General features: G+C 35.5%; 2 protein-coding genes across 4 annotated transcripts in view; one reads left to right on the top strand and one right to left on the bottom strand.

The window, feature by feature from the left end:
* The first annotated feature begins 13,690 nt into the window (after positions 1 to 13,690).
* LOC139122634 (retinol dehydrogenase 8-like) lies at positions 13,691 to 19,055 on the top strand. Its single transcript, XM_070688211.1, has 4 exons — positions 13,691 to 14,248; positions 14,647 to 14,826; positions 14,955 to 15,048; positions 15,309 to 19,055. The coding sequence occupies exons 1-4, from the start codon at positions 13,984 to 13,986 to the stop codon at positions 15,637 to 15,639; spliced, it is 870 nt and encodes a 289-aa protein (XP_070544312.1). The 5' UTR covers positions 13,691 to 13,983; the 3' UTR covers positions 15,640 to 19,055.
* Positions 17,688 to 27,109, bottom strand: part of LOC139122633 (endosomal/lysosomal proton channel TMEM175-like) — a 48,030-nt gene continuing 38,608 nt past the window's right edge. For 2 of the 3 annotated variants that reach the window (XM_070688208.1, XM_070688210.1), the window contains 6 exons: positions 26,898 to 27,001; positions 26,310 to 26,390; positions 25,497 to 25,557; positions 25,185 to 25,244; positions 24,726 to 24,849; positions 17,688 to 23,060 (listed from right to left, as the gene is read on the bottom strand). In XM_070688208.1, the coding sequence (XP_070544309.1) occupies positions 23,020 to 23,060; positions 24,726 to 24,849; positions 25,185 to 25,244; positions 25,497 to 25,557; positions 26,310 to 26,390; positions 26,898 to 27,001 (471 nt within the window). In that variant the 3' untranslated portion in view covers positions 17,688 to 23,019. Of the gene's footprint in view, positions 23,061 to 23,622; positions 23,684 to 24,725; positions 24,850 to 25,184; positions 25,245 to 25,496; positions 25,558 to 26,309; positions 26,391 to 26,897; positions 27,002 to 27,109 lie in introns of all 3 variants that reach the window. The other variant, XM_070688209.1, reaches the window with a different exon arrangement.

Genomic DNA, 27,109 nt, shown 5'->3' with positions numbered 1-27,109 from the left:
CACATTGCAAAGACGTTCAAAAAATGTTCATCACATGAAAGATTACCGTAATCCCCGTTTCAAAGATGTAGGAAATGTATAATGTGTTGTTCATCTTGAAAAATCCCGAACTGCAGCCTCTAAATACAACTTCCCGACAACTTGCCGACAACTTTACAAGCACACTCCGGTTATCACATGACAATTGTAACCTTACATGTGCTGCCGAATCAAAAGACTTCAAATCAAAAGTAAAAAAGTATAGAAAAATATCAATATCCAAGCACTGTGAAACAGAGTAATTTTGATAAGGTCAATTTATTGTATATTATAAAAAATCTCCAGGCCACTCGGAACAGGCGTAAGATTATGATCTCACCCGTTCGAATACTACACTCTCACAGTAGGGTAAAAATGTGAACTCAGAACGTCATATACTGCTTCCGCCAAGCGAGTCCGCTTAGCTAAAGACGGTAAAATGACCATAATTATTATTGCTAATCTCTAAAAATTTTGCCGAACATTCGTTAGTAGTTGTCGAATTTCTTGAGTTTGTCCGAAAACTATTTCAGTGAATGACGTAAGTTTCAAGACACCTGAGTGTGAACGCAATATCGGTATCGGGATAGCAAAACCAGTCACAGACAATCGAGGAAGAACATAGGAGTCTATTAATCTGCGAATTAAATGAATCCTAAGTTACTGGGAAAGAGAAAAGGTAATGTTGTGTCCTGGTTGGGAAAGAAAAGTTGATTAAGATTAATTTCAAAAAAACGACAGATAATATTAGAGCAATTTAGTAAAAAACAAGCTCAGAAAAACGTATAGAGAATAACGACATCATGGCGATCTTCAAACCTTTCATCATGTTTAAGTCTGAACGGTCAACATTTGATGCTCTAATCTATGTCAAGTGTCTTTTTTTGGGCAAATCTGACAGAGATGAAGCAATCATAATTTCACCATCCTATAGGACCCTGTGGATCATTAATCTTAATAGGATTAACATGCTGACTTTATGAATAATGATAAAATTAGATATTTTTTGTCAGACCTCACTGTTGTTGTTTTCATGTAATACGTATGACAGCTTAATTATGAAATATTACACACTGATTGACTGGCATAAAGAGACCTAGAAACCAAACTTCACTACAGCATCTAGTGTGTGATTTTCTCTTTATTGAAGCTTTGAAAAATTAATCACATAAGTTACCCTGAAATCAGGGTAAGCCTAATAAAAGGTTTACGATTCATGTTCTGAAGTTTAAGCTAGAAAAACAAGCATTTTCACGCAGATTTACTTTATCGATCCATGTACACTGATAAATCACCATTAGAACTTCAACGGCGCCTTCTATATGCGTGAAGCGGTGGGCTACGATACTTGTGTGTTTACGAATTCTACACGAAGGAGCCCGAGGTTATTACAGTAAGGGATTGGATAGAAATTACAAGGAGGGAGGGCCGGTGTTTTTTCAAAATGATAAGATGCATGAAATAGTGACCCTTCAAGAATGTTTTCAAACGAAAAAAGTGCCCCCCCCCCCAATTTTCATGTGCAATTGAGACTGGTTACTGATTTATAGGCCCAGTAGTAAAATCGAGGTCAAAGGTCCCCCTCGTCACGTGACACTTGTCAAAAACACTTTCTCTTATGCTTATCACTCCAAAGCAAAAATCAGACTTCTTGCTGTACTTCTAACCTAGAATTAAATATGTGCATAATTAATGATATACAGGATGATCTAAAGGTCAAAGGTTAGGGACAACCCTCAAATTTCGATGTGCAATTTGGTTCCAAACTGGTCATTCTTCAATAGACATTAGCCCCTAGGACTCTTAGAGTAAGATAAAGCAATAGCCTAGCTGCAGAGGTGTAGGTTAGATCATAGGTATAGAAAATTCGGAAAAAATAATACTTTAAAAATCTTCTGTTGACAGGGCCTTTGACCTTGAAATTTGGCACGTAGGAACCTTGCTCTATGATCTACAAAGTATTTGTAGAGAAATTTGATAGTTAACTTTGATGCCAATGAGGTCAGTTTTAAAGTTAAAATCCACGATGGCCGCAAGAGAAATAGTCTAAATATTTTTGATGTGGATTGTGACACATAGGGAGAGGGTCACTGTTTGTTGCTCTTGTAAATTTTGGGAGTGTCACTTTTTCATGCAAACGCCTTTGAAGAGACACTTTTGTAAAACATCGCAAGAGAAATAGTCTAAATATTTTTGATGTGGATTGTGACACATAGGGAGAGGGTCACTGTTTGTTGCTCTTGTAAATTTTGGGAGTGTCACTTTTTCATGCAAACGCCTTTGAAGAGACACTTTTGTAAAAAACATCGGCCCTCCCTCCCTATAATTTCTTTCTAGTCACGCTATATGTAGAGTGCGTCAACACTTATATCGCAGGGTACTACTTCATGCTCATAGAAGGCACCGTTGAAGCCCTAATGATGATTTATCAGTGTATAAGAATCGAAAAAGTCAATGGAGTGAAAATGCATCAGTCTAGCTTAAACTGCAGAACATGAATCGTGAATCTTGAATAGTGAATCTTAATTCTTGAATCTTATATTAGGCTTACCCCGGAAATCATTAATTTGTGTCCATGCAGAAGATGTCTAAGGTACAGCTGTAAATGTCATAGTCTCTACTAAAATTGGATGAAAGTCTGAGCACAAATAAAATGAGATGTCAGTGTGTTAATGTGGGCATGATTCTCTGGACATATAGGCTAACCGGAAAACCCAGCCCGGGACGAGACGACCAGGGACGACCAAGGTCCCTTGTGCCGATGATCGGAAAATCGCTATTTGCGCTCTCATGGTTCCACATTTAGAAAAGAAGAAAAAGCGTGTAGTCTTTCACACTATTATCATACATGCTATGCCCGTATTGCCATTATCCTACAGTTTTAAGGGTACTGATATGAACCCGTATTTTAACACGTTAATACGAATTATATTTTCATTGTAACCGGAACTATTTACAGCTGGTACGCGTGACCTTCGAATTTGGTGGAACAGCTGAGCGAATAGGACTTATGACACTCCGAAACGTCACTGATAATTATGGTCAAAATTTTGTCGTTTGTTTTCAATTCATGGGCATTACACTTAACTACAAGTACATTTTCACCAAATAATGTGTACGTTTAGCAACCAATACCTTTCATTGGGCGGCCAATCCCATCCCCATACGGTGTTTTCATGTCATCTACGCTTCTGAAGATTAAGGTCCCAGTCGACAGTGCATCATGACAGAACTGCTATACGAAAGGTTTCCTGTTTACGAGTTTAAATGTCTAGCTGCAGAATGATACCGTGTATAGCCAAAAGTGAGCCACAAAACTCCGACCAAACTTAAAATACTCGTACCAGAAAAGGTGCACATATTATATTTCCGATTTTTACAGTGAGATTCACAGGTCATAATCGTGGTCCATGTGGATTTTGGATACGATTTAAGATACTCTTAAGAAAGTACAACTTTCGTTTAGGTTGTTATAACAAGTATAGTTCTGTACAGTTCTATATAGGCAAACCAGTAACGAAAATAATCGAGCAGACGATGTGAATACCTTTGAAATGTTTCATTCGTATACCGTATACGTACTACAACAAAATTTACATGAAAGAGTTAGGACGCTAAACAGTGTACTCACTTCTCATTTTACCTAACCACTCACAAATTTGTAGATTGCAAATTCGTCATATTTGACGTGTATAATTCTTGCACATAAACTGATTGGTATGGCTTCTATATCAAGTTTGCATTCATAGATGTCGTAGAGCTGCTTGGCTTATGCTTTGAGCTGTTCAAACTCGCTCGAGCTTGAAATCGAACACTGCATGCGTAAGTGTTTTGATCCGATTTTTGGCAGGCCTCATGATTTTCACTGTAGAGCTCATGGGCTGTATTACACGCTATTCCCCTTTCCCCTTTTACACAGGAGTCAAATAAATTTTTCTGTATATTGTTGATCTTGTAAGTTAATATTTCATTTATGCATAATAAGAATAAATTGGGGAATTACTATATTTTTATGTGTATCTGGATTACTGTTGCGTGAACAATAGCTGGTAACATCGATCACATTATTTAAGAGTTCTGATTTCCCTCTTTCCCACGGCAAGTCGAGACCAAGGCCTTCCAGATTAATAACTCGTCCCGCAAACATAACCAATCAACATACACAAACTCTTTACAAATTGGTAGCAGCGGTTGGATACGAACCCACGCAATGACTGGAGGCTTATCAAAATTACCTTCAAATAATGGCACCTTGGCCACATTTCCAGGTAATTTTGATACGTTTCACAGTACCATAAAGCCTCCATGCCATCGTTCGAAGTTTCATTTAGTGTCCATTCGTTCTCTATTAATCTCAGGTGATATCATAATGTCATTTATATGTACGCATCATTTAAAAAACTGATAACCTGAAAACATGACAAATGTCGTGCTAACCTTTCTAGTAAATGAGGGGTTTACATGCTCCTGTGAGCAGATGGATTACCCTAAGCTTGCGACATACGTTGCATGAAGGCCGTATTGTGTCCGTTGGGCTGTTAACCCTATCTAACGTGATTTTTACGACCAGATAACACGTTACGACGGTGTTCCAAATATGTTAAAGGTCAGTATGTGGTTATGGGGTGAGAAATTAAAGATATCAGAGCAATCCCCATTCTCAATTCAGCTTAGAGTGTTTTGATATCGTAGTTCAGTATTAAATCAAGGTCAGATTTAAGGAATTCTATTGGTATATGCTTTACATCATGTGGACAATTCTAATACCTTTTAAAGCGTTTTTCGTATCTGTTTAATATATTTTTCTAGTAACATCGCCAACAATTTCCCATATATCGTTTTACGTCTTATGTGTAGCTTGCAAATGTGTAAATAACATGTGATTATCTTAAACAACAATTAAAATAGCTTGTGCAGTTCCTCTCGTTACATCAGCTCGTTCATGACAACTGTGTTCCTAATCTCGTTACCCATTGTACAAAATAACCCTCACGTGCTGTCAATACTTTTGGTTCACCGAGACTCGAGCTTTCATAAGAATCTTAACCAAAGGAAGTAAATGTGAGTCACAGAAAATTTTACCTTGATTCGATTGCCAGGTTATACTCCTCATCATCAGCCGTTTAGAAATGTCAATTTTTTCGAAGTTGATCGGTTAGACAAGACACCTCATTTCTCAAGGTGTTATTAACAACCTCATTGTCACCACTATGAACGAGATGAATTATTCTTGAAGAGAGTTGGCCTTTGTACTGTGACCTCTGACACCTGTTATATGCACACAAGAGGTCAACCACAGCACAACCTAACATCATATAGTATAACACCACAGACTTGGGTAGTGAACTGTAAGATTGTCGTTTTACCAAAGACTATCTACCAATACCAAAATGGCATAGCCAGTAGTTGTTGTCACTGGTTGTTCCAGTGATTTGGGCTCGCTTTGGCAGGGATGCTAGCCATAGAGAAAGATAGATAGAGTCGCAACGGGTATTGTTTAAGGCGTGAAGCGGTTACGTAACCCATCCATGTTCGCCTCGCCTCAGTTTGCTCTCGCCTCTCTTTTCCGAAGAGTGCCGACCATGAATCCTTCGGTAATTTTCGGATTTTCGCCAATTGTTAAGCGAAAGTATGTTCGGCAAAGTTTGTGTTGTTGTTTTCGTGTGGTGCTGAGCAGAATTGACGTGCTGGCGAAAACGGGAGTGTTTTGAGCTTCAGGAAAGTGAGTTTTACCGTTTTAAAAATTCTTCTCATATTTTTATGAATATATAATGAGTGTGTTTGAACCAAATTTGAAAGTCTTTTATCGATACTGTCTGGTTTTACTAATGGTTACGGTCAGTCATACCGTCTTTCACACGTGCGTCAAGGAAGGACATGTTCATGAAACTGCTGGCATGGCGTGTTATGTTTTGATTGGCGTGAAGCAGTGTCTCTGGCCTGAGAGTCTACAAAGTAACTATGGTTGCTACGCGACTGGCAGTACGATGCCATCTCGTCGTATATTTCGCATAATCTCGTGTAATTATCAACCACAAACAAAGCCTCCAAAAAGTTTAACACCTTTGAAGCTCATTTTAATATGAAAAGCCAATAGTCTACCGAGACGACCATGGAACAAAAGGCATGCAGGCGTTACTCTGTGTGCTAGCCAAGGACCAATTCAAACGATACATGGTGTACGCTACGATGAGGAATCTATCCAAGCGGAAAGCACTTGATGAGGCAGCCCCCAGTCAATTGGATAGCACAACTTTTGTACGTCAGAACTGGACGTCACCAAAGATAACTCTGTGGACACATTTTTCACTAACCTATTGAAGGAAACAGGAAAGATCGATGTTTTAGGGTAGTATGTTTACTCCCATTTGTTACATAAAGAGTAAAGAAGGAAGAGAAGAATATAAAGTATGTCAACACCTTGAGATGTGTACAAAAGGCACTCGAATTTTGTCTAACCCTCTACAATTTAGATCTATTGAATGGTCTTCATTTGTTACTTTAAGCAATTAACCTCTCAAGTACAACTGTATTCGTTATATGTGAAAAGTATAGTTTGGGCAATAGTAAGTCTTCCTCTCTGATTTATACCTGATATATCTCAAACCCTAGAAGTTGTTATTTTATTGTACCTCACGGTAGTAGTTCGGACTTCGTACGTACATATTGACAAGGCGTATATATAATATCACACAAAATCTGGCAATTCTAAAAACAGCGCGGGTTGTCTTTGTACCTCGTAACAACTTTTTGTCATTTAAGCAAGATTTGAAAATTGATTTTCATTGTCAATGTGATGCGTGCCATGTTACTGCTATGATACGCACAATTTTACAAATATGAAACGACATTTCATCAGTACCAATTAATAGCTCACGGATCAGCTATTGAATGACTTTACTTTATTCTATTTAGCAGTCAAAATAAATTACTGAAACTTTAATTACCATGATGATAATTATCGTAATTCATGCTGTTGGTGTTACTAACTTTAAAATAATTATGATGTGAAAGGCTTAGACACTAGAAAAGGAGTTGATTTCAATTTATGCTGACAATGTAGTGTTGTACATGTGTGTCTTCCTTATGTGGGCATAATAAATCTACGTATTATAAAACTTACCATGAATCAGTCATAATACCGTAACAATTTGTGATTTTAACTCAAAGTATTGTACAATAATTATACTCGCAACATATACACGTCAAGGGGTTTCATATTGCTCAATTGGCTCTGTACTAGAAACCTCCTATGCTGTTTTGAAATTTTGAGTGATGTAAGGTAAACAAAACTTGGTCACTAATTAGTATACATGAGCGTCTTTCTTATATGAAAGGAGCGTCTGTGTTATACATGTTTCATGGCAGTAAACTTCACCTTCGCTTTCACATAAAATCGATGTAGTTCAGTTTACATTAACTATGATTGCACATATTAACTTTATTCCGACTGCTAATAGTTCTAGCTTTTTAAGCACCAGTACACTTTACATCTTGCAGTAAACAATGCAGGAATAGCCTTGTGTTCAGCTTTTGAGTACATTCCTATCAAGATTATCCGACATGTAATGGAAACTAATTTTTTTGGACCTGTGAGAACGATACAAGCTGTACTTCCAAAGATGAAGGAGCAAAGATCTGGGAAAATCATCAACATTTCCTCCGTACGTGGCGTACTCGGTAAGTATGTCTTGCTGTAGAGATAGAGAGGTGGCGGCTTTCAGGTCTAAGTTTACTTCAACATTAACTTTCCTTCTTATACAGACATGATATCTAACGCTTTACAGTGTTCCCAATCCAACAGGAGCTCCATTTGTGGAAACATACGCTGCATCAAAATTTGCCCTGGAATGCATGTCTGAATGTTTGGTGTCTACCTTGCGTAAATTTAACATATAGTAAGTGCACATTTACTATTCTCTGCTAATTATAAATGCGAGGAATATAATGTATTTCTTTGCCCATTTGTTGTGTAGTTGCAGTGGTTTATTTGGTGACTATTTAAAACTCTCGTCCATAATTATTAGCAAAGTCTCTGTCATGAAATTAATTCTCACTTCTAAAATAATAAAGACAGGAAGTATATTACTGAACAATTTAATAATCGTTAACACGATGAAAATTATTCTTGTGATCGGAAAATAATTGGAGTCAGATTCGATATCGAGCTTTTATTCATCTTATAATCTCATTTGTCAACAGTGTTAGTACGGTTCAGTTTGGATCTGTACAGACAGACGTAGGCAAGAACATGGAGCTTCTCCTTAAGGATATTGACTTGTCAAAAGCTGATGCAACTACATAAGAACTTGTCAAAACAAATGACAGGGCAAGACAGAAGTTAGTGACTGGTAACATCAGCCAGACTGCAGATGAAACTGCGAAGTTTATCATTGGTATTATTCAAGAAGATACTCCAAAGTTCCGATACCAATCATCAAAGGAATCACATGATTTGGTGGCTACAAAGTTGATAGATACTAGTGGTGAAGAACGAGTACAGTCAACTGTCCAGAGATACCTCACAGAGTAGCAAGAGTGGCAAGTTTTGTGTTGGCTAAATTATAGGAATTCGTGGGAAAAAGATCCTCTTGAACAGCCTCAGCAGATTCACTCAAATTGTCATCAGCTATGATTGTTTGAGTTGTTGGCAATGAGTTGGAACATTTCTCTTATATTCACAGAAATGTTTGCTTTGCCTCTAATGATAGCTCAAAATGTTAGACTGATTTATTTTTATCTTCATATTTCTATGACGTTATCGATGATATAAATTGACGCACTTAAATAATACTTGGTGTTGAGTTCAGATAACCTCTGAGCCTATATCGTTGATCTGATCAGAACTTTTGTAAATTTGACACAACAATTTTGAAATCAATTGAATAGGTTCAGAGGAACATATTTTGACGAAAGTGAGGCAGTTGATGACACAAACTTTGCATATGCCGGTTCCAGCATTGTTGGAACAATTACAGATTCAATCAGCGATATGAACCTAAATTATGAACTTGAAAGGGATGTGAAGGTGTTTTTAGAAACGATTTGTTTTTCGTTCAAAATGGGAAGGTCAAACGTAAAAAATAACGCATGCAAAAGTCATAATCATTTGAACAAATCTGAATGAGTGCATATCTAAGAACGTTAAAACCAATGACGAAAGTCATCAGTAAAGTAGGGATTTGGAAGAAAAGTGTACAGATTAAAGACTATGGCTGAGCCCAAATGACGGGTAAGCCAAAATGTGTGAATACGGAAATTTTAGCATATTTAGGATAACAAGCATAAGATTATCCCTGGTCACTCAAGTCACAACTTTTGAAATCATGTAACTAGAGTACTTTTGGAGATAAATTGTATGGGTGAATATTGAAACATTTTTGACATAGTTTGAAATGCATATATACAAGGAATATTTAGGTCACAAAGAAAATTCGTATGGCGTGGATGTAACCATTTTTCATTTTTGTAATCAATGATGTATCAGTTGACCTCTACCGTAGTGCTGACAATAGGTATCTAACCTGTAACTATAGGTTGTAAAGTAACCTGTGTCCAGCAACCTGCCAAGTGACTGGGCATAACTGGTCACTGGTGACAGATAGCCATCATAGACTGATGTGGAAATTTTTTCAATGGATTGCACATCAAAGTCTAGTACCATTTGAAAATATGCCGATTTGTCACCTTTTAAAATAACCATAATTTCACAATCCTACAGCAACGAGTGGATCATTAATTTGAATAGGTTTAACATAATGATCAAAAATGATAATGACGTTGGAAATTAGTTGTCAGACCCCAGTGTTTTGTTTTCATGCAATACATATGAAAGCTCAATTGTGATATTCTATACAATGATTGTCTGGCACACTCAGACCCAAAAATTAAACGTCACTGTAGTATCCAGTGTGTGGTTTTGGATTATCAATCACATAAGCTACGCTGAAATCATTAATTTGTGTCGATGCAGAAGATGTCTCAAGATTAGCATGTTACAGCTGTCAATGTCATAGTCCCTACTGATATTGGATGAAAGTCTAAGCACACATAAAATGATATGTCAGTACTTTTCTGTGTGCTAATATGGGCATGATGCATTGTCAAGATCAAAACTTTGAAAGAAAATGGAATACATAATGAGTTCTTGAAATGAATTGAAAAAACAAACTTGTCGACCGCAAGCCATACTGGATTACATCACAAACAAATTAATACGATTCTAGTAGTCAAAACCTGCTGCTACGTATATCCCCTAAATTGCGGAAAACGATGGTTGTATTTTATTGCACTGCAAAACATATGGGCATGTATGGCATGTTATATGTACATTGTACAGTGCATTTTGTTTGCCAAATAGATGGGAAAAAACAGAGTAAAATCTATTAAACAAAACCCCTATCTTCCAAATTATTTCATATAAAGGTCTACAGGCTCTACTGAATTCGACTGCACTATAATTAGTTTTAAGGTGTCGCGCTTGCAGGTAGGAGAATACGAGTTGAGGTGCCAGTCTGGATCGTAATGCTCTCAGTAACTGAAATCAACGCACCAAGATGTAGGTTGTAGCATGCCTTTTAACTTTATTCGTAGATGGCAACGTGAGACTCCACGTCTCAAATCTAAGTCTGTATGTATCATCAGTGTACATTGTCGTTTTTGTAATCAACAATGTATTAGGTGGCCTCTTTCGTAGTGTAATCATTTATTTTGAAAGATTCAACTGCAATAGATATCACTTCAAGGTGCTATTTGTGAGAGTTTTATCATTTGTAAGAGTTCATGGAAATTGTTTTGTCTACCAACAAATAACCTTTGTCGTAACATGCAGTTTACCTGTTTTGTAATGGCGAAAGAATAGCATTTTGATCTCAAACACCAAATTTGTAGATACTGATGAATGGCGAATACAAATATACAACTATATGATAAATATACAGCAACTATAATGCCATTCATGAGATGTAGCATGGATAACACCCATTAAAATACATAAAATATGTATAATAGATTATGAGCATAAATTAAAGTTCTTTAGAGTTTATTTGTAAATAATGAAAAGGAGTTTTGGTAAAACATGAACATGTTGGTCAAAACATTCTGGGATATGCATTCTGACTTACAAATAATCAGGCATGCCATGCCTGTAACATTCACATCGCTAATGCTTAATGAACAACATGCCACATTTAAGACATTTCTGTTTGACACAAAGCCGCCTTGAGTAATTATTCTACCAAAATCTATTAAAACTGTGATCGTCAAATACTCTAATTGCAACTCAGTTGACATATGTGAAAGTGGAAGAAAATGTTTCAAAACAATGATATTCCTTGTATATCCTTACTATTTGTTAAAACAGTCAAAAAATAATGCATTATGTATATAACATACTTTAACATTCTAACATAACAGTGATTCAGCATATGTTACCGAGTAATAATTTATTATGGAGATTAACAAAACCTCTCATATCACACAAAGGTTTCAATGTATTACGCAAAGAAAAAGAAAACCAAGTGGTGCAACTTTATCCCATTACGAAACTGTAGAGTGTAACAAAGTTCATCGGCTGTCATTAAAAATTACTTATCCAAATTTCTGGGGTAACGTACCTTCAGAAACATGAGCTTATGCTCAGTGATCTAAGGAAAAGTAGAACTTATGGCTAAATAATTTTTTAATACAGCGTGTAGTTTCATTGTACACAGAGTAATTTCAACAAACTATACATAACTATCTTTTGTATGGAAGTGGACAAATACAAAAGGAAAAGTTTGTATTTACTATTATATAGATGATACAATATGCATCATTATTTAAATACTTATTGAATCATGCGAAGACACAATTTAAATGTCCAAATATTTCTTAGAATTTCATAAAACACTTAGTGAGACTGCCTTGTTTTGGAATATTTTGCATAGAATTTCGATATAGCAAAACATATCATATAAGAAGCTCTGTCCATTTGATTTAACATTGAGGTATGAAAATTGACAGAACTTCACATTGTCTGGAAACAAAATGAGGGATGCCTTCACTAAATTGAAGTCTCACAGAAATTGTATTTTTTTTATTTTCGAGCGATACAACAACCTATATCAATCAAATGTGATTTTCATAAAATATAGCCCCATCATGTTAATTTACTAAAGGGTGCGATTTTTTGAATTTCACAAGGTTCTTCATGACAATGTGTTAAGAAAAATTATATATTGTTTGATCAAGGGGCTTTGTTTCGAAAGAAAAGTACTGTTCCTGCTATAAAGCATGCTGGCGCATAGTCAGCATTTTGTAAATTTCACTGTCCACAGTACAGACAACCATAGAACAGGCTTTTGTTTTGTACCATTAACCCATCAGGTCACGTTGCGAAGTTGTCATTTATTGTCGGTGTTATCCCTATTATCATCGGTCTTTGGGAAGGTCCACCCACGGCTGAGAGACACGTCGAGATCTTGGACAGAGTAGAGACTCACAAAGTAGTTGAAGATCAATCGATGGTGATTTATTTCTGAAGTGTAAAGTAACACATAAGAGATGCCTGGCTGAGGATTGTCTGTGTTTTTCTCTTTTTACAAGGAATCCCCACATTGTATGTAGAGTGATTTGGATAACCCACCAATCACTAAATAAAATACCATGTAATAATCCTTGATTGGTAAAAGTAATTCAAGTATTCTCTCATTGGACTTTTCTCCCATAGGGCATCAAATATATAAAATTTACAGAATTTGCATATATTCTACAATTATTCAATAACTATGCCGTATCTCTTTTGTGTACTTATCCCAGCGTCTTCAAGTTGGAATTAGGTGTCAATTACTAAAATCACAGTTTACAGCCTTGGAAATTAGGTGGCTATAACGCAAACGCAATCAATGTCCCTGACAACAAAGTTTTTCTCGAGATGAAAGAAAATTTTATCATTCACTGACCTTTAAACGTAGGCCTACTTCAGGATCACAAACTTATATTCGAGACACAAGAAAATTTTAGTCTGTAACATACGTGCATTCTCTATTAATCTCAGGTGATATTATATAATTCAATTGGTCATGTATTTTACGTGTATGCATCTTTCATAAAATGCTAAAAAAACATGTCACATGTTATATCAACTTTCTGGTGAACGAGAGGTTTTAACAAATGTTTTAGAGGGCAGAAGGTCAGTATATGTAGTTAGGGTTAGACAGTCAAGATATAAGAACAATCCCCGTTTTTAGTTCAGCTTACAGTGTTTTGATTTCCTGGTACAGAATTCAATCACACTAGGATTTAAGAAACTCTAAGTAAGATGCAGCGTAAAATCACTGAAGATGAATGCTTCGCTTTAAGCTATCACCACAGCGGTAGAACCACTTAACCCTTTCCCGGTATTTGTTTAATTTCTCTTTGTGGTAACTCTTTGTGGTAACATTGCCTGCAAATTCCCGTATGTCATTTGACGTCGTAATGTGCAGCTTGCAAATCTGTCGATAACAAATCAATTAGCTTGTCCAGTGTTCCTCTCGTTACTTCAGCTAGTCCCTGACAACTGAATACCTTATCTCATTGACCATTGTACACAATAACCCTCACGTGATGTTAATGCATTCGGTTCACCAGGACTAAGACTTTCATGAAGAATCACAATCGAAGGAAGTAAATGTGAATCACAGAAAAATTACTTTGATTCGATTTTCAGGATACGTGTGTGTGTGTGTGTGTGTGTGTGTGTGTGTGTGTGTGGCCTAGACACAATTCTTTACAACGTATTGAACAACCTCCTTGTCACTGCCATTAACCCGAAGAGAATTGGCCTTTGCTAGTGTACTGTGACCTCAATAACAGTTTAAATGCACACAAGAGGTCAACTAAAGTACAACCTGTACTGTACATAACACCATACAGTATATAACAACACAGACTTGGGTAGTGAACTGTAAGATTGTCGTTTTACCAAAGACTACCTATACCAAAATGACACAGCAAGTAGTTGTTATCACTGGTTGTTCCACTGGTATTGGGCTGGCCTTGGCAGTGATCCTAGCCAAGGACCAACAGAAACGATACAAGGTGTACGCAACGATGAGGAATCTATCCAAGCAGAAAGCACTCGATGAGGCAGCCCCCAGTGAATTGGATAGCACACTTTTCGTACGTGAACTGGACGTAACCAAAGATGATTCTGTGAACACATTTTTCTCTAACCTGCTGAAGGAAACCGGAAAGATCGATGTTTTAGGTGAGTGTGTTTACGCACATTCGTTAGCTTTAGGAATACTGAAGTAATAGGAAAATATATTATACACCAATGCCTTGTGATGTGTACAAGGAAGTTCAATTTTGTCTAACCTTCTACAATTGAGGGCTATTTTAGGTGCTTCGTTTGTTACTTTTGGCCAGCTCTCAACTTAAATAGAATTTTATTCGTCATCTGTAAACTGTACAGTTTGCACCATATTCAGTCTCTCTCTTTGATATTGTGCCTGATGTTTCTCTTTTGCCTGCAACTTCGTACGCTGTTTTGATAAAAAATTAAGTGGTGTAAGGTAAATAACATTTGGTCACTAGTTAGTATAGAGGAGCGTGTTTGTATAAATTAAAAGTGGCATATTTGTTATCCATCTTTATCTATTGCAGTGAACAACGCAGGAATAAGCTTGTGTGCAGTTTTTGAGCACATTCCTATCAAGACTATCCGGCATATAATGGAAACTAATTTTTATGGACCTGTGCGAACGATACAAGCTGTACTTCCAAAGATGAAGGAGCAAAGATCTGGGAAAATCATCAACATTTCCTCTGTATATGGTGTAGTCGGTAAGTATGTCTTCTTGCAGGGATAATAGAGAGGTGGTGGCGGCTTTCAGGTCTAAGTTGACGTCAACATTAACTTTCCTTATGACTTGCATGACACCTAACGTTTTCTAGTGTTCTTAATCCAACAGGAGGTCCATTTCAGGAAACATACGCTGCATCAAAATTTGCCCTGGAAGGCATGTCTGAATGCTTGGTGTCTACTTTGCGTAAATTTAACATATGGTAGGTACAAATTTTAATATTCTCTGCTAATAAGAAAAAAGGCAAGCAGTAGCTGCAATGGCTTGTTTGCTGCAACGTTTTAAACTTTTGTCCTTAATATTTAGCCAAGTCTCCTGTCTTTGACTTTATTTCTCACTTAAAAAACAAACACAAGGACACTGATACTGAACATTCAATGATCGTTAAAATGATTTGTTCCTGGAAAAAGATTCAGTTTCAATTTCGAATTCTTTCATTAGTGAAACCTCATTTGTCAACAGTGTTAGCACAGTTCAGTTTGGACCTGTACAGACAGATGTAAGAAAGAATATGGAGCTTCTCCTTAAGGATGTTGACCTGTCCAAAGCAGATGAAACTACGTTGGAACTTATCAAAGCAAACGACAGGGCCAGGCAGAAGTTGGTGACTGGTAACATCAGCCAGACTGCAGATGAAGCAGCGAAGTTTATCCTTGGTATTATTCAAGAAGATACTCCAAACTTCCGATGCCAACCATCAAAGATATCACATAATTTGGTAGCTGCGAAGTTGAAAGATGCTAGTGGTGAGGAACAAGTACAGTCAACTGTCCAGAGATACCTCACAGAGTAGCAAGAGTGGCAAGCTTTGTGTTGGCTAAAATATAGGAATTTGTGGGAAATAGATCCCCTTGAACAGCCACATGAGATGTCATCAGCTCTGATTGTTTCAGTTGTTGGCAATGAGTTAGAACATTTTTCTCGTATTCATTTGCTTTGAATTCTAGAAAATGGTAGACTGCTTGACTTCATATTTCTATGACGTCACCTTAGATATAAATAGATGCACTTAAAAATAATACTTCGTGCTGAGTTAAGCGTTGCAACTATATCGTTGTGTTTTCATTTGATCTGATCAGAGCTTATGTAAATTTGACATAACAATTTTTAAAGCTATCAAATAAATAAATTCAGAGGAACATATTTTGACCAAAAATGAGGAAATTGATGACATTCAGTTTGCATATGCCAGTTCAATCATTGTTTGGACAAATAAGGATTAAGTCAGCCATATGAACTTAAATCATAAATTGGAAAGGCATGCGTAGGGTGTTTTTCTATAATCGTTTTCAGAATGGGAAGGTCAAACACGAAATTAACATATGCAAAAATCGTCATCATCTGAAAAATCTGAATGCGTTCATATCTAAGAACGTTAAAACCAACGATGAAAGGCTTCAGTGAAGTGGGTATGCAGAAGAAAAATTGTTCAGACTGAAAATAACTGGTTAGCCAAAGCGTGTGGATATGGAAATTCCATCATCATAAAGCTATATGAACTTAAGTAACAACTTTGAAACTTATGTGGCAAGTATTGTTGGAGAAAAAATTGTTCGTAGAAAATAGAATATTGGCCTAAATGTATTTAATATTGATATTTTATCACAATTTCAACAACCAAAAAGCCAGCTTAAGTTAGAGTGCGCCTTGAAAGTGAAAGACTTAAAGTCTTGCTCGAACTTTCATAAATAAAACTTTCAGCCTATACTCCTACCAATAAAAATACAGATCAGGGTCAGTTTGCAAATTTTGCTACCAGGGAAACAGATTACCTGATATTTACACCAATGTGTGGAATTCAAAATGGCTGCAAGTCATGTGTTGATTCTATGGGGAAATAATTTTTGATTTCTTAAAAACTAAGACGATAGAAATATGTCTTACTCTAAGAGCTTTAAAATGAGGCCTCACAAGTGGTAGATCAGAAAAGAATTGTAAAAATGTGGGAGTCTAAATATCTGCCCATGCATAGCCCTAAAAGTCTATTGGATGGAACAGTGCTTTAGGGGAACAATGTATATTTTCCAATATTTGTCACACACCAATTGTACGCATCTTCATTTGGAAATATTTCAGTGAAGTTATCTTTGTTACTTGTCACTTTAGCAACAGAAATTAAATCCTCTCAATTTCTGTAAACTTTTGTGCCTTTAGTATAGGAATACGGGATATTTTCAGTAGAAGATCACAATTTGTTACATGTCAATTTATCAATAGAATGATAAAATTCGTATAGAGGATGGTTCTTCATGTCTCCACCATGATTGTTGATGCTGCCACATATAAATATGGGTGAATATTGAAATATTGATATATTTTGAAATGCATTTATAAGATGAATAAAACTGAAATACTAATGTCATGAGATGAAATTCCTATATATTCCTATATGCTTGGCTGTAATCATTTATGATTTTTCACTTTTGTATTGACTTCTGTTATAGTGCCATCTGACTGTAATTTATCTACCCTCTGACTATAGTTTGTAGAGTTGAACCTGTGTCCTGCAGCCTGCCAAGTGACTAAGCATAGCTGGTCACTGGAGACAGCCATCATAGACTGATACGGTAATTTATACATGGATTGCTCATCGAAGTCTAATACAAATTAAAAATATGACATTTTGTCACCTTTAAATAACCATTATTTCACCATCCTACAACACCCAGTGGATCATTAATTTGAATTGGTTTATCATAATGAATGATGATTAAATTAGATATTAGTTGTCAGACACCAGTGTTGTTGCTTTCATGCAATACTTATGAAAACTCAATTGTGAAATCCTACACACTTACTGACTGGCACACACAGACCCAGAAATCAAACTTCACTACAGCATCCAGTGTGTGATTTTCTCTTTATTGAAGCTTTGAATTATCAATCACATAAATTACCCCGAAATCATTAATATGTGCCCATGCAGAAGATGTCTCAAGAGTAGCAAGTTACAGCTGTCAATGTCGTAGTCCCTACTGATATTGGATGAAAGTCTGAGCACACATAGAACGAGATGTCAGGACTTTTCAGTGTATTTATACTGGCACTGTACACTTTCAAGCTTACAACTTTAAAAGAAAATGGAATACATCTGAGTTCTGGAAATGAATTAAAAAACAGACTTGTCGATAAAAAGCCATACTTGGCTGCATCACAAACAAATTTATATGATTCTATGGGTCAAAACTAGCTGTTACATATATCCCAAAATTTGTGGAAAATGATGGCTGTATTAGATTGCACTACAAAACATATGGGCATGTATGACAAGTTGTATGTATCTTGTACAATGCATTATGTTTGCCAAATCTGTTAACATCATCTCCCCAGTTATTTCATATCAAGGTGTACAGGCTCTACATCAGTTTGACTGCACTTTAGTTAGTTTTAAGGTAGTGTGCACCTTGAAGGTGAAAGACTTACACTTTTGCTCTAACTTTCCTCAATTAAACTTTCATGACCACTCTTACCAAAATCGAGAATAAAATCAGGGGTCACAGTTTGGTATTAGAGATACAAATTACTTGACATTTACAGATATTTAAAATTCAAAATGGCCGCCATCCCTGTTTTTATATATAACTAAATGGGGAAAATTGAAATTTTCAATTTTTGAAAAAACTAAGACAGTGAACATTTTTCTTATTCCAAGAAATTTAAAATAAGCCTCAACAAGAATTGTAAAAATTTGAGTCTGAATGTCTGTCCCCAAGGCACATTCTACCTTGACTTCAATGACCCAATGCAATTACAATTATACCTTCTGATAATGAAACCGATGATACAATACAGCTATGTTTGCAACATTCACATGTTACGCTTTGATTCAAATGACTTCTAAATTCCAATCAAAGATTAATTCAATGATAGCTTTTGCTGCCTATTATTTCTCTTAATCAGTTACAGATATGAAAATTAAAACTTATTTTAAAAGACTCAAGTGCAATCAATATCACTTCAAGGTGCTAATTTTGAGACTTTAATCATTTGTATGAGTTCATGAGAATCGTTTGACTTACCAACTGATCTTTGTTGTAACGTGCATTTGGAGAGCAGTGTAACTGTTTTGTAAGGGGGAGCTTCTAGCATTCTGATCTCAAATATCACATATGTACATATTGTTGAATGCAGAATACAAAATATACAGCCAAGTATATGATAAATATACAGCAATTAAAATGCTATTCATGAGATGTAGCATGAAAAACACACATTGTAAAATACGTAAAATATATAAAAATAGATTATTAGCATAAATTGCAGTTCATTACAGTTTATTTGTAAATAATGAGAGAGAGTTTTGGTAAAACATGCAAATTTTGGGGTGTTCAGTTCAAAGTAAATAGTATTGCTATGGTAGCAATAAAAATATAAAATAGTATTGCGAAACAAACTTGAATAAAACAAATATTTGGTCTAAAGTATTCTGGGATATGCATTCTTATTGACAAATAAGCAAGCATGCCATGCCTGAAACATTCACACTGCTAAAGTTTGATAATGTACACGTTACATCTAAGATATTTCTGTTTGACACAGAATACAATTAACTGCCTGATGAGTAATTATTTTTTTTCACCAAAACCCAATGAAAAAATGATCGTGAAGTAATTGCAACTGAGTTGACATATCTGAAAATGAGAGAGAACATCTCAAGACATTACTGCTCCTTAAAATATCTTTACTATAGTGTATTTCACATAATACATATTTTAATACTGCACCATAACCCAATCATGTATGATAATACACTATGACGTGATACACTTATATGTTACAAAGTTATATAGACTAACAATCCCTTTCATATCACACAGAAGTTAGAATTTCAATGTATTACATAGAGGATAAGGAAATCAAATTGTAAGATTTTATCACTGTGACATTGCAAAACACTCAAAGTGTAACAAAATTCCTCAGTTGTCATCAAAAAATTCCATCCAAATTTCTGGGATTAAAACTACATTCAGAATCATGACTTTAAACTCACTGATTTTAGGAAAAGTAACACTACTGACTGAAAATTATATTTTGGACTACAGCATGTAGTTTTCTTGTACTCACAATAATTTCAGCAAATGAAAAAATGACTTTTAATGGACTAAAATAGAAGACATACCTTGCAAAATTTTGTCACCACTATTAAAAACATGAAAATTTTTATAATATAATGTGATATACACAACATTATTTTAGCAAATAATTATTGAATCATGCAAAAACACAAAAATTCATTATGTCCAAAAATTTCTCAGAATTTCATAAAACACTGGGTGAGATTGCCTGGCTTTGGAATATTTTGCATAGAATTTGAATATGGCAAAACCCTATCAAAACTGAAAACTTTCTCACAAATAAGCATCTCTGTACATTTGATTTGATATTAAGGGATGACGTTTGCAGAACTTCACATAGTCTGGAAACAAAAGGAGGGATGCCTTCAAAAAATTTAAGTTTCACAGAAATAAAATGTCCCTATGTTGAACTGTATAACATCTTATATCAGTGGAATGTGACCTACATGAAATAGAGACCTCATTATTTTAATTTACCAAGGGAGGGAGTATTGAATTCACAAGGCAGACTGCATGAAGATGTGTTAAGATATACATGTATTCTGCTTAGCAGTCTCACTACAGGAGAATGATACACTGATTGTTCATTTTGCTTTGTTTTGAATGCAACTAACTAATTGTATGATTGGACATGAAATTTACCTTTGTACTCTTAAACAGTATTTACTCGTCCATCTAGTCAAGTAATCACAAGCAGAAAGACTGTATACAGACTCATTTTATAAACTCAATCTTATACTAAACATGGTTCTCAATGATTAGTTGTTTAAAATCTGTGAGAGAAAACAATGTAATTAATCAACATGAGGTAAGAGATTACTAATTAGTGGTTAGTAATTCGCTTTCATATCTGCCTACTTCATATACAAACCGGGTCCACACACCAAAAGTCACTTTTCATTCAAGGACTTTCAAGGGATTTATTTGGAAAATTTAAGGACTTTCTTACATAATATAATTTTAACAATATCCTGTCACTTTGTGATTTTTGTAAATCACAAGTGGCTTATCAATTTTCCAAAACTTTCTAGCACTAAACTTCAAAGGACTTTTTTTGGAGTGTACGGACCGTGAAGGATACATTTTCTTGTAATCATTTAAGCTGACTGTAATAAAAAAGCAAAAGCAGCACTTTATAACTTAAATTGTGAATTCAACTTCTGAAAAGTGTATCTACTGTAGCAATACCAAACCGATACTGTCATAAGACACATAGAAACAATTCACACATTTTGAAATCTATCCCTACACTGTCAGGACCTATTCTGACCTACTAAAAATGTTACCTCTGTGCTACAATGTACAGGTATCAGCTGGAAAATTTACATTGTACACGCAGTTTTCAGCCATTTGGTGATTTCAAGTTATGCTACCATGGCAACCTGGCCCTAGGAGGTAATACTGTTTGAAGAAACATACTCAAAAAACATTGTACTGAGTTTATCTGTTATTTATGTCTTATTCTTAAAATGAGTTGATGGCCATATTACTTTTAAGTGGTATAACAACTGGTATGTACAGTGTACACAAGCTCTAATAAGGCTTGGGACTAACAAGATAAACTTGATGTGCCTATCAGTGCTAACAAATACAATTCTGAATGGACATGAAAGACAAAAACTTGGCATTACCATCTAGCTAATATTTATAAAAGTATCAGCCAGGTGAAAAAATTCTAAAATCATCAGTGATGATCTTCAATCCCTTGAGTCGCTTTTTAAGACCCGCGCCATTAGGAAATCAAATTCCGTCATTAGAGATGTTACTCATCCAGCGCATACATTATTTGATTTGTTACCATCAGGCACCCGTCAGGCACCAACCGTTTCAAAACTGGTTTTTATCCAACAGCAGTTCGAATTTTAAGTGAGTTGTAGTGTTACTTTTGGTGTCTTTTTTAACTCGTCCGTGTGTTATGTTATCTGTGTTTTGGCCTGAGCTCTGCAGATCCATCCTGAGTTCCATTGTATATTTTTTTTATACACATGGTAATAAAGTGTTATTATTATTATTATCATTATTATTATTATTATTATTTTTATAAATGACAGGTGGAATCTAACCAATGGCATTAACACTCAGGAATTTCCTCTGTGAATACCAGTAATGGTCACACATGCAATTAACAAATTGTTATTAACATGTGTTTGGCTATTGGCTTGAATGTTGCCGGTACAAAATTTATCTGATTCAAATTCTAACCCAATACATTAATTGATTAGCATAGGTATTGATTAATTAAGTGATCGGCGGTTATCCAAAGAATGGTGGGTACCTTTTAAGCAGAGCAATAGAGGTCAATGCACACCTATGCACTAGCTAACTGCAGGAGTGGGTAGCACTTCTGATATTCTAGAGTAGAAAAGGGTCAGGCTTTTGGCCATATTTTAACAAGCCTGTCTGAAACGTTGACTTGGAATGGATACAGTTTCTGCGACAAGGACAGAATGTCCCTTTATAAAAATCGCTGAAGTAGCCCCCACCAATTCATCATACTCAAAAATAGTAACCATGGTCACATTACCAGGGTTATAACCTTTGTTCTCTTTTGATAATCTAAAAGATACGAAATTCAGTAAATTTTTGGTCAGATTCAAACTCACAACGTACGGCACCTAGTCACCTAGCCAAGACATCACTGTCAAAACTGCTCAGCTGAATCCACAGATAGGAACACCATTCTTTCATAATGTCTGTATTCTAGACATCTCATCCTAACTAAAATTAAAGTGCAAAATTTTGTTACAAAGTAGTCGTGTACGATGCACTTTTATTCTACCACTTTTACACTTTGATTGAAGCTCAGTACACCTGCAGAGTTTTTGGACATCCTAAACTATTTAACCGTGAAAGGATGTCTGTACGTGATTATCATTAATGACATATTTCTGGTCCATCAATTGATTTCATGCCGTCGCTCAATTTACCAGAATGAAAATTTGTGCAGGTTATAAAGTACATGTACATCAACTTGATAGTGTAAGCAGAGAATGAATTTACTGAACAACTTAAATGTATGTACACTGTCCACTTCATGTTGTGTCAGGACACATTCATTGTCATGGTGATATGATTGTTTGCGACTGAGTTGTCTTGAATCACATGTACGTATCATCGGTATCTGAGTTGAGGAAAACTCCTAAAGAAGAGAGCAGAAAATGAAATCATTGAATTGTTAAGTCTTCGAAAGATACATGTAGCACTTCGATATTCTCATATCGTTTCATCCACATCAAGTCATTGTAAATGACATAGTCCCCACTTTGTTGAGGAATTTAGAAACCATTGACGGAAATGATGGTCATATTTGATTGTGTTATAAAACAAATCATTCTGCATATGTACGGTACATTTATGACATATAGGTAGTAATCCTTGTACCACGTTTGAAAGAAATCACTCCAGGCATCTTTGAGAAATTTGTGTGAACGGACGCATGGACATGACCAAATCTATCAGCGTCTCCAGACTTTGTCCATGAGGACAGCTTGTCTAGCTCAATGTTTAACTATTTCATTGACAAGCATGAAAATCTACATGATTGTTATACATCCAATACTGTCACCCAGCTGTGAGACAAAATGACCTTCTATCAAAACATCTTGCAAGGAAGGTATATTTCACATCAATAATCACAAACAAATTTTTAGCAGTAAACTTCAGACACCTTAAACTTTATACAGAGCATGTTTTTCACGCACCAGAGTGATTTAGACAGTGGATACCATACTGCAACTGGGCCTTACTTGCTGATCTCAAACTCTATAGTACAATGTACACATGAAAGAATCATTAATCATAAAAGAGTTTGAGCAATTTGACAAGCACCTCATTGTTTGTTTGTTTGTTCAGTACTGCCAAACTAGCCGTAATAAATATCCATCGAACACGCCCCGTACACATTGATCCAAAATAGGTCACTGTGTAGCAATTGGGTCAATTTGCAAACAGTGAATTTACTTGATATTTTAATGTACTGTCATTGTGCCAAGAAGTTCAGAAGAACAAAACTTGAACACCATGGCATAGATAACCAGTTAATGAGATGTGCGTTAGAAAATTTGTGGCTGTAAAGGACCCATTTTATTGTCAGATTTATCTAAAAGGAAATGTACTTCAGTTGACTAAAATTTCAGTGGAGAACAAAAGATTGACGAGCACTTCACACATCCAGTAATGCAAGATCCAGTGACTAAAAAGGACCTCTTTTATTTCACCATAGAAAGTACAACTGTCAATGATGTAACATCTGTTATGCTCTAATTTGTGCAATATGCCACTGTGCAATAATCTGACCATGATATCATTCCCATTTCAACACGATTGGAACTAAGTTGGGATAATTGGATGGTGAAGTAATGTCTGTTTAATCTTAAAATGTAAGCTCATCTGCTTTTCTTTTTAAGTTACACATTTGTTTTTATGAGTGATTTGTAATATTGCAACATTCAGCTATAGGGCACCTGACATTTTTGAGAAATATGAAAAACATGAAGATCCAAATATCCCAAATTAGTTCCAGTCGTGTTTTTCATTATCATGCTGTGATGGAATAGCTTTGTATCACTTTGTTTTCAATTGTAGAGAGTGTATTTAAAATTCATGAACAAACAAATATGCAAGGACTTCAAAATATCTATTATGTTTTTAAAGATGACACGAGGCTACTCTGTTTAGACTTAGTTTGATGAATTTGACCATCAACGTCTTATCAAATATGTCTTAGCTAAAACCAGAGTGCTCTCATTCACTCATACCAAAGCCCAATGGTGTAAATGTCAGTTAAACTGGTGGATAGACTTACCAGCTCTAAAGGATTCTGCTCTGCGTTGTTTAGAAGTTGCTCTGGGTAGGCTGTCTAGTGCCATTAACTGATCGTCTATTTCTGTATCTACAACATCATCAGCTGGCTGCCTGGCACAAGTTTTCTATCAAGGTCAAAAGCAATGAAAAAATGGTATTTTTGTAGATTGTTAAACATTCCTAGATTAATATTACTCAGTATTCAAGAACAAAACATCGTGAATGTCACAATATCCTTACATCATAAACATTTCGTGTGTTTCATAAAAACACTGTCGCTGGTGTCTTGCCAAAAATATCCAAGAAACAATATTGGTTGTATATGTCTCTCTGGCCAAGATCAATTTAGGATTTATATTTCAGCAAGTATGTAGCTGCTGTTGATTTCCTTCAAAATCGAAAGATGCTATGCATTCAACAAACATGGAACTTGATTGATCTGGCATTTTATAATACTCACAAAAGTTATCTCATACATAATCTTGATAAAGACATGAACCAGCATAACACACAAGAGCACCTGCAAGAGAAAAAGAATGAGAATATTGATGGTAAATTAAACACAGTACAAGTCATCGTTGATGACACAGTCCCAACATACATGTAGTTTCATCATTGAATTCTGAGAATTGTGTAAGTGCTAACATTTAGGATTTTACTGAAGATACTTGAATTTGAATTAGGGTGACAACCGTTGAGTATTAAAAAGCAGAGTCTGTAATAACAGTCCTATGAGTTAATGTAAATGTATCTGATATTTCAGCATACTTACTGCTGCAATCAGTTCTGCTGTGATATGTAACTTGGAAAATGCCAACCCAAACAGAGTAGCACTGAAATGATAAAATCAAAGACTGAAAGTTGTGAGTCAAACACTGAATGACAATCAGGGATCCATTTTCAAGCAAGACCTCTCTTTATCATTTTTATGGCTGGACCCGGGATCACATAAATTATCGTTCACTTTTTGTAATATACATATATACACATTTTGAAATTTGGAAATCCAAAAACCCTTTTATAATTATATCAAACATAAAAATTACCTTAAAAACACAATCATGTATTTTGAGCAACTGTTGCTTTATAAACAAGAAGAAGGATAGAGCCAAGAACTTTTGGACACTGACATCAAACATTACATGGACGTATATTCTGCCAGGTTACATGTGTTGAATCACGTTATAGAAGAAAAAAAGTTTCCATAAGGTGCTGATTGAAATACTGAGTTATGTTCAGCAAAGTTCATGTTGTTTCATTTTGTTGTACTTTTGAATTCTTTAACCATAATTATTAAAATGTGGCTAAATGCTGAACTGTTTATGTACATGTATACACTGCCGTAAAGTATACATTACTGATATATTAAGAATGAGTTCACAGAAACAGCAAAGTAGTGTGAAAATATGAGTGTCAGCCTGTATGTGCGTGAGCAAAAATGTAGTTCTGTGAGGGTTAATGCTCGAAAACAGCGAAGTAATGTGAAAATTTGAGTGTCCGAGTATCTGTCCCATATGTGCAAACAGCAGAGATAACACTGGAAGTAGGTCACAAAATAAATCACTAGAAAGGACGTCTATCTCACCTGACAATTGGATACACCAGTAATTTGCATACAGTGATGCCATAGTTCAAACCTTTGTGATGCGAATGAAAGTGTTTCCTCCTGAATGAGAAATACAAAACTGTTAGTGACACACTTGGTAGCTTAGAGAAAGCAGATAATGGTTAACTTCCTTGTAAGAGAATATTATAAATTTGAATTTAAATGCTATATATTTGTAAATTTTTCCAAATTCTTGGCAAATGATGGCATCAGTGCCTGCATGGTTAACATAATGTTTATATTCAGCCACTTTTGGAACAGTGCAGGTTGGCCTGCACTGTAACTTCCAATAATGCTGTAAGTCAATTCTCATGGACTTGATGAAAAACCTATTATTTCTGTGTCACTGGAAGGTTCAACAAAGGAATTTTATCTTCTTCTCACATTGAGAATACACTGTACATCCCTTTGCTGTGTTAAATGTATAAATATATGCATGATCTTCTTGTTCTAATAATGGTCAACTTACTTGTAAGAGAATATTATAAATTTGCTGATTGACCTTGTCACTATTTTGCAACTTTACAGAAAGCAAGCATTGCTGATTGAATGCTGGGCATACTGTACCTCTTCCAATGTCCTGATAGCCACATAAAGAGTTGACACAAGCTAGCAAAGAAAAGTATCACACAATTCAGCTGTAAGATATACGACTCCTTTCTGTCCGTCCTCTGCAACAGAAATGTAAATGAGATGTGAATCATCATTTTCACATTCAGGATTAAACCTGCCACCCCACATGTTAGTTTAGACCCATTGCTTAGTATATATGCCCAGTG

The sequence above is a fragment of the Ptychodera flava genome, chromosome 22 (genome assembly GCF_041260155.1).
Source record: "Ptychodera flava strain L36383 chromosome 22, AS_Pfla_20210202, whole genome shotgun sequence".
NCBI lineage: Eukaryota > Metazoa > Hemichordata > Enteropneusta > Ptychoderidae > Ptychodera > Ptychodera flava.
The sequence above is the reverse complement of the archived record's forward strand: the minus strand, read 5'-3'. Positions and strand labels throughout refer to the sequence as shown.

Excerpts from the sequence above, each read along its gene's own strand:
- LOC139122634 (XM_070688211.1), top strand. The coding sequence starts at position 13,984 with ATGACACAGCAAGTAGTTGTTATCACTGGTTGTTCCACTGGTATTGGG. Across the intron at positions 14,249-14,646 it reads CGGAAAGATCGATGTTTTAG|TGAACAACGCAGGAATAAGC; the intron begins GTGAGTGTGTTT and ends TATCTATTGCAG. Across the intron at positions 15,049-15,308 it reads TTGCGTAAATTTAACATATG|TGTTAGCACAGTTCAGTTTG; the intron begins GTAGGTACAAAT and ends ATTTGTCAACAG.